The sequence below is a fragment of the Passer montanus genome, unplaced genomic scaffold, assembly GCF_014805655.1.
Source record: "Passer montanus isolate IOZ18808 unplaced genomic scaffold, ASM1480565v1 scaffold16, whole genome shotgun sequence".
In the NCBI taxonomy this organism is placed as follows: Eukaryota; Metazoa; Chordata; class Aves; order Passeriformes; family Passeridae; genus Passer; species Passer montanus.
The window spans coordinates 8,662,199-8,674,827 of NW_024363160.1; the positions used below are offsets into that span (position 1 = coordinate 8,662,199).

The window sequence follows — 12,629 nt, forward strand, 5'->3', positions numbered from 1 at the left end:
ATCTGTAGTAGCCTGAGCAGATCTGTTGCTGTTTGGTTCTTTCCCTTGGCAGGGCTGCACACCATGCACACAGAACAGGCTGTGTTAGCATGCTGTACTTTGACACAGGTACTTTCTTTTTAAAAGCAACACAGAAAGTAATTGATATTCCTTGATAACCCCATTAACATTTCCACGGCCATTAGGAGGTCCAGCAAAAAACAGTTGGTTGCAAATGAAAGGTTCCTCATCATGAGAGACAGAAAGGGTTCTCCAAATGTGAATCAAGTGCAGAATAGTTTCTGATCTATGCATCTTACTCACGTAAGCTTTTATTCATTTAGACACACTTTTAAAACTCCGTAAGAATCTTTGCAATAATTAACATGTAAAAACTCTGTCAAATCAAAGAAAAACCTTCATATTTTCATGTAATACATTTCTCGGACATTAGATGGCAATCCCCCCACTTCATTTTTCATACCAGGGGCCCATATCCCTTCCAAAAATCAAATGTCACCACCTTTCCAACAAGTGAAAGGTCTGTTTGGCTACTAGGAAGCAAGGCTGTTAGGGAAGCACAGAGCATGGAGGCTCTCCCATTCCTATAGCATTTGTTCTGTTGCAACAGTTCACCGGTTTTGCTTTTTTTGGGGGGTTTGGTTTTTTTTTTGACTAGGAAAGGCAGATGAGTAATGCCATCATGGAAGATGCTTGTACTAGCGGTAAGATTCATTCATTTGTCACTTGGACACCCTACATCATGAGTTGGATGTTTCCATGTAAAAAACCTATAGGCAAAAATATAAGTTAGCAGAACTTCACCATTTTGACAAAGGAGAAAGGGACTAAGTACAGCATTTAACAATATAGTTTCTAGTCTTGCCAATTAAAAAGGGTTCTCCCAAGGGATATCATTAGTCCCTGTAAATCTCTTCTGGAAATTATAAAACTGAACTGAAAAAAAAACCCTACTACTTGGTACCATATGTGGAATACACACAATGGGAAGCACCTACAAACTCTTACAGTGGGAATTTTATAACTAGAAAAAAAATAAGACAAGGCATTTAAAAACAACTTAAAAAACAGTTCAAATGAATTCAACAAAGTATGTAACACACCTGCCCAAGTTAATGTGCCTTTGCTTTCAGCCTCTAACTTTTTGCCATGGTCTACCATGTGATGTTTTAGAAAGAGGCAGGAATAACACACCTCATCAACCATTCAGTGATGTCCATGTGGGGGGAATCCTTCCTGACCTTCATTAACTCCCTATGATCTATTTAAGTGGCAGTACAAGACATCCTGACATCTATTCATTTCAACAGTGTGTGCCTATGATTCATTCACACAAAAATCACTTCCTAAGCCTTCATTTCTCATCTACTTTCATCGTCCATGAAATATCCTTTTCAAGCCAAGTTCACCCCTTTTTATATATTCCCCTCGGGACCAAATTTCGGCCTTGCAATACTTGCCCGTTTGAGCTCTCGTGCAAATTCACAGTGTACATGAGAGTGAGGTTTGCAGCTCTCCAGCATTCCAAAAGCACAGATAATATGAGTCCTAAAGAAAGGGGTCCACCCACAGCTGGCTACTGAAATAGCTAATTTTTCATGTACTCCACTGAAAATCTAACCTTTTATCCTCACTCTGGAGCTTCTTGTGTATGTGTGTGTCAAGGTGACAACACCATGAAAACAGAAGTTCTCAAATGGTACATTATCTCGAATATCAAAAGGTCACAAAAGGGTACAAATCGGTAGCTCTCCAGAAGAGACACTGGTTTTTATAAAAAGTGGGTCAGTTTTAGTTTCATGTAGGTTGTTTGACACAGTGGTTTCTGGCATCACAAGCTCTGGTCTACAGGATACCACAGAGCCTTTGTATCCCTTGCTGTCACTACAGCATTGTGTTTTTCTACCCATTAACCAAGGATAAATGACCTAGATATTGTGCCTATTAAAGCCTCATTTTTCTTTTGCCCTTTTGTTCTTTAGTGTACCACATTATCACATGCTGAACACATTTAAAGTATTCTCAGTCTCTCATGCCCCTTTGAAGGAGTAAAGTAGGGATTTTAGCGTGCATTTCTGTAGAGTTACTTAGAGTGGAAAATATGAAGGCAATTCCAGGTTTCTCTTCCTGCCTAGTCCCCTGAAGACGATCAGTTCAGCATTTACAGCCACTAATCTATAAAGAATATAGCAGGAAAATGCTATAAAAAAGCCACAAATACAAATACAGAAAGTGAACACCAGTTTGGTTGTCCCTAAACACTACATTCTATAATTACATCTCTGCATATCATGGGTCACTTTTATTAAAAGCATCATTACTACAGTTGGCAGCAATTTACATCTTATCTTACATGATAGCAGTTTCCAAAGAAAAAAAAAATAAAAAGACATCACAACAAAGAAAAACAATACATTTACAAAGTCATGTCTGTAAACTTCAAGGCTAGTTTAGAGTTGAGGTAATGCTGTTTAGCTTTGTGGCTAAAGTAACAAAGTCCTTTAATTTAAAAAAGGTACCTGATTTTTTTCTTTTTGTTTATACCAGTGCATTACAAGATCACGAGACGATTAAACTGTAGCTTTATCCTGTAAGAACCTTCTCCGCGGGTTAATTTCCAAAAGGTACTCTTCACATTCAACAGCTGCCTTATTATTGCTGCGTCTCAAGACAGAGACATTCACACTATCATGAAGATTGTCAGAGAGAGAGTGTGTGTGTGGGTGTGTGCGCGCATGTGAGCGGGTGAACTCCCATACAGTCAAAATGAAGCGCGAGTACGATATGTATGGTAAATTCAAAGTTGACCTTCACAGCAAAAAAAAAACAAAAAAAAACAAAACAAAAAAAAAACCAAAGGAAAAAAAAGGAAAAAAATTAAATATATAACTTCATCCTTCCTTTAAGCAGCACTTCCTTCTATTAGTGCCACTTGATTACAAATTGCTGCTTAATTCATAATACCAATGGTACCAAAAGAAAAAAAAAGCAGAGCATTATGTCAATTTCCTTAAAAAGACATGATCACCTCTCAAATTTCATCTCTCCTAGGGATAATAAATAATGCACTGCACAATACTTAATGACCAAGATACCTTTTGACACATCTGTATAACATGACTTGAACTTTTTTTTTTTTTTGCTACACTATGTTACAGAACAGCTTATAAAAACTAAGTATGGACATTAACTGTGAGTGTAAACAGTAGGACTACCACTTGTCAAAAGTTTAAAACACTTTAACTGTAACTGGTACTGGTTATTCATCGTTTTCATTGTTTTCTATTTCTTCCCCCCCATCAAGTGAGTCTAATTCTTCACCCTGTGCTATTTCATCTTCTAAAACGGAGGAATCTGCAGTTTTATCAAGGCTCTCCTCTGCATCACTGCCTTCGAGATTTTCTTCATCTTTAAAGGCAGCTCCTTCAGTTTTGTCAGTAGCCTTCTCTTCATTGGAGCCCACTGCGTTCTGAAGTCCTGCTAGTGCTGGGAAACCGGGCAGAGTCAATCCTCCCAGTCCTGGAGGTAGAAACATAGATGGATAGAAGAGGCCAGGAGCCATGGTAGACAGCAGGAAAGGATTGAAGGCCAGAGGGTTTGTGGGCAATCCAGTGTTGGTGGTGGTGGTAGTGGTGGCAGTGGCGGTAGTCGCCGCAGTAGCAGCACTGACAGATCCATTCGCAGAGTCAGTAGCAGAAACAGTGTCTGTGCTTTTCTCAGAGTCTTTGTTCTCCTCTTCATTCTCATTTTTCTTCTCTTCAGCTTTTGAAGCGCCATCCTCAGTCTCTCCTTGACCAGAAGCAGTAGTGGCATTTCCAGTAGTAGCCGTGATCGGGTTATTCAACAATCCGCTTAGTCCAAACATATTGGGCAGTCCTGCCATCCCTGGCAACATCAGAGGCAACATGGCAGCTGGATTTTTAGCATCCCCCCCAGCAGCAGCAGCTGTTGCTAGCCCTGGTGGAAAGCCCATGAGGCCCGCGAGCTGGAGAGATTGCAGGTTCTGTAGGTTCTGGAGGCTTGTGAGGTCCATTCCAGCAAACAGACTGTTCATTAGTAGTGGGTTGATTCCCGAAGTTGATGCTACAGCAGCAGCTGCTGCAGCTGCTTTGGCAATTTCACTTTTTGGCCTTCTTCCTCTTCTGCTTGCTCCTTCCTCCCTCACAACAGGTCCAGTGAGAAGACGGTCAAACATGGACTCTGGAACAAAACCCTAAAAAGAGAAGGTGAAAAAACAAGCTTTATCCTCGATTGGCTTTTTTAGCTTTCAGCAGTTAACTGATGAGGATAGAAGAAACAGAAGGGATTTCAGCATACTCCAAAAGTGGTTTGTTTTTTCACCCTGGCAAATGGTGACTAGCTTAGTACTATAGTGAATGGCAGTAGAACAAGTAAAGAAAGCTGAGGAAACCAAGATCACAGATTTTTTTTATATTTAAACACAACAGTAAAATAATACATACTGAAAACTCTGTAACTTCATTAAAAAACCCCATCCTGATATGTTGCAGTTACAAGTTTGTATCTTCATAATTCATACTGAATTTCAGGATAGTAATATTCTATTAAATTGAGTACTTGCAGAATTTTCCCCTTTATTTTCAAACAAGTGTTGAAAAATAAAAGACAGTAAACCTATTCCTTTGATGCTGCCTGTTACTGAGACAATGAAGTGTATTTCTGTTATAAATATGATAAATATTTTCTTAGTAGCTCCTAATGTACAAATACCTGTGGTTTTTAAGGATTGTTACTTATAAGAAGAAAAAAAAAAGGCAAAACAAATGCTGAAGGCTGCCTTAACTGTAGCTGATTTTTTGAGTGTATTTCAATCCCATTTCTGCAGCAGCCTTCTATCACCACTGTGCCTGAGCTGGGTAACTCCTACAGACACCATGATTTTCTAAAAACCAGCTATGAGATAAAGACTTAATAATCAATTTACACAGCCTTCAACTTTTCTGTGCCATAACCTGCAGTGATGCATGGAAGAGAGTTTCACTTACAGACTGTTTAACAATGTCAGTCCAATCCGGAGCAACAGCAAACTCAGGATTTTCTTCCAGCGATCTTGGCAAGTCCTTCATTGGAGGGGCCATAGCTCCACCCATCTAATGCAAAAGACAAGGTTATGACTTTAACAAAAACCCACCAACAAAACCAAACAACTACTTATATGGACATTTTCTATCTTTCTTTCTATTTTATCTCTGAAGGACGGCAGCAAAGACTTTCAGTTTACTGTGAAAAAATACTTGGAAACCAGCTAGTGATACCTCAACTGACAAAATCACGTTTTAAAAATCAGTAAAGTGCTGCAACTTAGGCAGGTCTGGTAATAAATTTCATATCTAAGAACAAAATGTGCTATACAGGTTCAAAAAATGAGAGTTATTCACTCAGGTGATTAATATGAACACAACAGAAGAGCAAAGAAGGAATTAAAAGAACCAGGTGGCACAGTCCAGTAAGAAAAACTGCTGGTGCCAAATTATTAAACTTTTAAAGAGAAAGCTTGGAGTAGAAAACCTGCTTTCCACATGCAAAGACATTATTAAAGACCTTGACTGAAGTAACTTAATTTTTACCTTCTTTCCATTTCGTTTATTTACAACAGGTACCCTTTCTTCTCCTGTCAAGGTGTTTATATCCAGTTTATTAGGGTTTCGACATCTGTGTCGTTTTTGTTTCGGCTTCTGAAATGGGGAAAACAGCACATCTGCACTCTTCTAGAAAGAAGAGAAATTTATTGCTTTTCATTTAATTTCTTGACAAAAATCTCCAATCATGGTACCCCTTCTCACAACAATTTTAAGAAGGGATCCATTACTTTGCTCTCAGATTACATGAAAAAAATTTTTTTTGTATCAGATGAAGAAATTCTGCAGAACTTGACAAATGTAGTTCTAACATGCTATTACATACAAATGTTAAGAAAGGAAAAGCAAATTAAACACCCCAGTGTCACTTGGGTGTGGATAAAATAGGAATGGTGGATAAAGAGAAAACTTCTATTAAAATGCAAGCTACAAAATAAAATGACTATGCCCAATGTGAGGTAATTCAGTCTGACGTCCGCAAAACTGATTTTTGTATTAATATAATAGAACAACACTTTTAGAATCACATACTTACTGGTACATAACTTGGCATATCTACAGTGTAAGTAGGATGCAACTTAAGCCATTCAACTAGATCCTTGTTTTTCGGGGCATCCTCTCCCACCAGCCTGGTCCCATCCTCTAGATTGATTACAGGGATGCGAGTGTCTGGGTCTAACTGACCAGGAGATGGAATGTTCCTTGCTGGTAGGGTTTCCATATCTTCTTCAAAAGCTTTGGTCACTTCTGCATCCTCCTGAAAACAATCACATGTGTATTAGTCTTCCCTTCACAGGAACACCTGGAGAAATAATTTCAGAGACTGACTGAAGTGAAATGTTCAAGATTTTGCATACACAAGGAGTTAATGGAGTTAAATACTCATACTACATAGAGTAGTATCATTCCATCAGGGAATTTTGAAAATTTTACATCCTCAAACAATAAAGAACATAGTGCTAAAGGCAAAGCAGATTTTTTGCATTTCCAGTACATGTCCTCCAAGATTCTACAAGACCCTCACTTTTCAACACATAAGAAAGACATACTTAAGCTTCAAAATGTATATTGTTAGAAATATATTTTGTAAAAAAAAAAAAAAAAAAAAAAAAGAGTAATTTTGAAAGTACAAGCTACCCAAAACTCAGTTACAGTAAAATCTTGATGTGCACATTTTCTTTGAGTAAAAAAAAAAATTAACAGCTCTAAATAAAGAAAAACCTGGTTGGGCAAAAACTGTATGTTTCTATTAGGGAGAGTAAGTATAATAAGACTTAAAACACATTCAGGAAGTATCACAGACAGAAGAACAAATATGAGACAAAAGGAAAAAGGTTGTGGTCTTACTACAGTCAATGATGTCCGTTTGTTGCTCATAAATAACAGATCAAGCCCTTCTACATTTTTCCTCCTTCCTCTCCTCCTCTTCATGGGTGGTTCTCCATCTATTAAAGAGCCATTCAGTAGATGCCTTGTGGGTGTGCGTGAAAGACCTGCTTGCAGCAGCTCCATTTGAGTTTTAAAGGCATCAGACACAGGTGTGGAGACATTAGGCAAGATAAACTTTGAAGTAACAGATGAAAAATTTGAGGTAGAACTTGTTGCCTCTCGTGAGGCCTTTGATAAATCTACAACCTTTTCTTGTCCATTTTCTGAGACCACCTGAGACTCACGTAACTGGGCAACCATTTCCATAAGATTTCTCCTCTTGGCAGCTCTCTCAGCCTCAATTTCAATCTTTCTTCGTCTCCTCCTCCTCTGACGTGGAACTGACAAATTGAGTGCATCTTCCTAATAAAAAATCGAGCATTTCCAAACATTAGCAAAGCTCTCTTTGCTATGCTGAGTTAAAAACAAAACTCCAAACATATAACTCTGAAAACAAAGCCTGCATTTTATTCAGAGAAACACTTTGATTTTTCCTATTTTATTCATGCTGGTTTATTTTCTATTATGCAAGAGAAGCTCATGCAAGATAAAATGTTTTATGTAAAAAAGAGAATGCTGTAGCCTTGCCTTTGATAACTGAGGAGAAGCAGTGAGATCTTCGCTGCCACTGACGCTGGCTTGACCAACCATGGAGAGCTCTGCAAAGCTCCTTTTCTGTAGAGGGCTGTCCACAGCTGTTGGAGTGTACCCAGGTATGAGCCCCTGGAAATCAAACATCTGGCGCCTATTTACTGGCCACTTCCCTTTGAGCACTGCTTCACAGATGTTGTCTAATCGGTTGATCATTACTCGGTCCTGCATAAAGGAAAAGTATGTAACGAACCCTCAGTGTAAACGTCACCTTTTAAACTCAAATGAGTCTTATGACACAGTCCATAGCTTAAGGAGGACTTTCAGAAACAACTATTCTTGCATGTTAGGAATAAACTGATCACCTTGCAAGACGCTAACACAATTTTGTAGGATAATATGCCTTAAAAGCTGCATTTATATTGTGAGGGGAAGGAGAAAAGACAAAGTTTTCTGCATGACAACGCACTAATTGAAAAATTTAATAGAAACTCACTGTTGTTTTACAAAACTTCAGTAGTTAGAAACATCAACAGTTAGGAAGGGAAAATAAACACATCTGCAATCAGTATCTTAAAGCTGCAGTTCTCAAGATCCAAGAGGCTGGATCTGCAATTCTGTCCTAGGAAGTGGATCCTCATTAGCGTCACTATTAATAAAGTTCAACATTATGAAACGGGCACCAACCTAGGGACATCTAATGAATGTCAATTTTCATTCCACGCCCATTATCACTTCAAATTTCACTGAAGCGTGTACACTAAAAATCTCTAATTATGTTTATTAGTCTACTTATGCTGAACCTATACACATGAAGGATTTTCTGTTCTACTTTTACACTATGACTGGAATAAGATTTTAGCCCATGTTTCCAAAATACTTGCTGAAAGCAGAGAAGCACATTCTAGACTAGCCTGTCTGAAGTAGTAGAAACTTTGGGACTCTAAGAAATACTGCTGCTTAGGGAATATGAGCAGCAGTTAGCTTCCTGAAAAGCAAAACAGTGCAAAAGCCACTAGCAAATCTCAGCAGCTGCAACAGACTGCTTGCTTTCCCCAGAAATAAGCCTATTAAGAGCAAGGTCCTCTTGCCCTGCTACCCCCTTCCCCCTCCCTGCCCCAACCAGATGGCTCTGTTATGGTGATTAGTAAGCTTAAGACTATTACTACTTTATTTTTCTCTCTCCTCTTACTGCAAAGGAGAGTACCAAATTAAGTATGGATTTATTAAAAGGTTACAGCTTTGTACTTTTAAAAACATTTTATATTAGACAATTTTCTGCACTGTTACCAAAATAAGAAACAGCTTTATTCTATCTAAAACTGCTGCTTATATTTGCAGGATACCTTAATACAATTACATCTGTCAATATTACATAATGGCTTAGATCATGTAGGTCACCAAAACTCTTCCCCACAATCTCCTCACCCCAAAATAAAAAGGTGATCTTTCAAAGTCTCTGCAGATTGCTCTGAAGGAAAAATTCCTAATTCAAAACTGTACAGTGGTGCAAGAAGTGGGACTCTGCTGACAAAAATTATGGACCCTATGAAGAGTTCACGTCTGCCAGCAGTCCATTGTTTTACTAAATGACACTATTTTACCAAAAAAAAAAAAAAATAAAAAAAAAAAGGCAGCAATTTCTTTAATTTCCACTGCTAGTTTGTATGAGCTTAAAGAAAAAAGTGCCATCCCACAAATCATTCACAGAAAAAGGTCTCTTGCCTGCCGGAAGTGCAGTACCACATAAAGCTCACTGTTAGTTTTCAAGCACATTTCCCATATTTTACTTAAATTAAAAGAGACACATGTCTTTCTACCCCTAACCAACCTTAGGCCAGAATGAGAAGGCAAATGTTCTCTCATGAAGCAGCTGAACCACAGAGGGATCCCCGTCTTCTATGTAGAATCCATCGCGTGTTTCATCCCTTGCGGTACTCATAGAGGCATTGCTTTCTTCATCAAAATTTTTACCCTGAGAAACTGCTCCTGCTGAATAACAATCATGACCAGGCATTAACATCCAGTGTCTATCCAGCCAGATAAGCCAAGGCAACCAGGCTTGACACAACATTTCCAACTCGGGTTTTGTTCAGTAATTACTACAGCACAGCCCCAGCCTTCCACATTTGGCACAGAGACCATACTTATTGACTCAGTGAGCTTTCCTGGAAATCATCCCTTGTGGGGAAATACCCCACTAATGCTAGATGGTTCTTATGAAAGTTTATTTAGCCACCTGATATGCAGAAGGGCAGAGGAACTGCTACTTGTAGCCCATCCCATATTCCATAATGGCACCCTGTGTGTCACTTACCAGCTGGCATGAGCTACAACAGCTGTGGGGCTTGTGCTAAGCACACAGAACTGATCTGACCAATGTATTACCTTCAGGCTGGGAGGATTCTTCTGATTTATCATCATCTTCCAGTTTCTCCTCTTCGTCTTCTTCTGAACCTTTCTCAGAAATAGATTTTGGATCTACATCTGTACTCATTTCTATGTCTTTCAATTCACATTTAACAGAGCCAGGCTCAGCCTCAGCGTCACAGTCTGGTTTAGTGTCCTTATCTGTAGTATCTGTCTCCTCTTTGATTTCAGATTTTTCTTTGGCTGCTGGATTTTCAGACCCTTCAACTTTAGACTCTGTTGGTTCTGTAGTCTTTTCTTCTTGTACTGGTGTGGATGGGACAATTGGGGGTGTTTGACTGCAGCCAGTGCCCAGAGGGTTTACAGAAGAGACAGTACTTGCATTACCTGTCCCTCTGTTTTGAGCAAAGTTTTTGTGAGCCTCAAGAAAAGAGAGTTCAGGATCATTCAGAATGTGATAATCTGTCCTACTGACTCCATGTTTAGCAGCACCAATCAGTAAGTCTTTATCATGTTTACCACATTCCCACCACTCTGGCAGGTCCAGACTTGGCTGGCAAAGCTTTAGCCTCTCCCCCAGCTGCGGGTGATGGAGAACCTGTTCGCGGATCTTGCGCAGCAGCTCGATGCGATATAAAGTTCTAGAAGCGCGCTCCTCTGTGATCGGCTCAATCAGCGTGGAAAGATCAGGAGGTTCTGCAAGGACACCAAGTTGTGCTGTTTAACATGGATTGAATGCACACGCACTTCAAAATCATTACACCTGGGCATGAAGTTTCAACAGTCCCACGGTCTCACAATATTCATGTTGATTTCCAGTTAAAACTTACCATCATCTGGTTTGACTGGCATTCGGCACACTCGTCTACACATATTCACAAAGCCATTAAAATACTTTTCCAAGCTTTCATCGGACTTTTTGTCAAGCCTGGCAAATGCTCTGAATTGATTCCACTCAAACTGATGTTTTACAGGATCAAAAATAACTCCAAAAGTAGACACCACACGATAAAAATCGGCTTCTTCTCTTCTGGTCCATCTAGTCAAGGAAGAAGCAAGAGAAGTGAGGCCACTGGATAGTTAAGATTCCAAACATGTTTAGAAGCCTCAAAACCCCCTTAGTTTATTCTTTCAAAACAAAAGAGCTGTATGGATGACACACAAGCTCAAATAAGATTTAAAGCAAGATTATCACTGGGAAACTCACTTTTGTCGTTTCTCAGTTATTATAGCTTCCCTTTCTGCCTCCAGTGCCCTCACTTCTTCTCGAGGCCGACGTCTCCTGCGGTCAGTCTTCATTAGTGCCTCTTGCCTCATTTGTTGCCTTTTATAGCTGCGCTGATAGGCAGTAATGAGGCGACGCAGACGGGTAGTCAGGGTTGAAGTGGTGGGCCAGTAGAGCTGCCCTAACTCAGCATTGCTTTCGCTGTGCTTGCCTAGAGAACAGAGAAGTATTTGCACTGCAAAACCAACACCAAACATATCAAAGTTTCTATGGCTGTAACTGTGTTCCTGTTTTATCAGATAAGAACATGTGCCTTTAATACTGGTGCATAATGAATTAGAAACAGGATAACTATCGGTAAGAGATAGAAAATAGAATCAAACCATCCAACTCTAAGAACTCAGAAATGCTTGTGAAGCATTTATAGATAACCATCAAGCACTATGATTCAATGTTATGAATGCAAATATATTATGAACACTGTAAGTATTTAAATTAATGCAATGCATCTTTAAATACATTACTAAAAAGATCGTTCTGCCTCTGAGGAAACACCTATGCTTATCATTTCCCACTTTATTATTCTCACTTAAACTTGGCAATTTTCCTCCATACTGAGGAAACAACGCATTTGTAACTTCCAAGATTATATCGGCAAAGCCATCAACGGCTGCATTATGAAACATCCGGTCTTTATCATCATGGTTTCTACTATGTAATTAGAAATCCAGAGAACCATAATGTGGATTATTCAAAGACAGTATGTAATTGTTTTTAAAAATGTGAAGCATGAAGAGATTTGGCAGGAAAAAGCTTTCTGTGGTATTGTCCCAAAACATCTCCTACCCCGTCATGTGGTAATATAAACAGTCCACCTTTCACTAAACGATCCCTTTTTGCTTTTTTAACTTTTTGCTATAGACTTACTTGGGTGTAATTCTATGGACTCCTCTTTGTCTTCTGGAGGTGAGTTTGCGAATTCCTTGGGGAGAAGACAGAAGTTATTTTAGTTTTCAGTCTTGACCATATGTCATTATTTGAGAAGAAAAATATGTCATCTCTCAAACACAGCAGCAAATAATCTTTGTAAGGAGTGTTTATCTGGTAGCTCTCAAACTTAAAAAACACACATTAAAATAAATATGGAGAATCAGTTGCAATTGTACATATTTGTAATTACAGAAAATTGGGAGTTCTTACATCAATTTCATCCTTGAAGGGAGTTCTGGTTGGCTTATATTCTGGATCTTCATCCTCTCTGTCAAATTCACCCCTATAAAATATTTTTAAAATATTTTCAAGAAAATACTGGTTTTGAGAGGGGGCTGATTTTCTGGACAAAAGCAAAAAAGCTACAAAAGCCATCAGTATGGTGTACCAAGTTACACATTTGTATTTCATGCTCAACTGTGTAA

General features: G+C 38.9%; 1 protein-coding gene across 9 annotated transcripts in view; it reads right to left on the reverse strand.

Moving 5' to 3' along the window:
- Positions 1-278: 278 nt before the first annotated feature.
- The window catches only part of CHD7 (chromodomain helicase DNA binding protein 7), a 134,455-nt gene continuing 122,104 nt past the window's right edge, over positions 279-12,629 (reverse strand). For 5 of the 9 annotated variants that reach the window (XM_039703070.1, XM_039703073.1, XM_039703068.1 and 2 more), the window contains 12 exons: positions 12,415-12,487; positions 12,142-12,196; positions 11,197-11,425; positions 10,820-11,028; positions 10,008-10,685; positions 9,451-9,611; positions 7,617-7,844; positions 6,948-7,391; positions 6,136-6,357; positions 5,589-5,729; positions 5,007-5,111; positions 3,260-4,213 (listed from right to left, as the gene is read on the reverse strand). In XM_039703070.1, the coding sequence (XP_039559004.1) occupies positions 3,260-4,213; positions 5,007-5,111; positions 5,589-5,729; positions 6,136-6,357; positions 6,948-7,391; positions 7,617-7,844; positions 9,451-9,611; positions 10,008-10,685; positions 10,820-11,028; positions 11,197-11,425; positions 12,142-12,196; positions 12,415-12,487 (3,499 nt within the window). Of the gene's footprint in view, positions 4,214-5,006; positions 5,112-5,588; positions 5,730-6,135; positions 6,358-6,947; positions 7,392-7,616; positions 7,845-9,450; positions 9,612-10,007; positions 10,686-10,819; positions 11,029-11,196; positions 11,426-12,141; positions 12,197-12,414; positions 12,488-12,629 lie in introns of all 9 variants that reach the window. The other 4 variants (XM_039703074.1, XM_039703076.1, XM_039703075.1 and 1 more) reach the window with 4 other exon arrangements.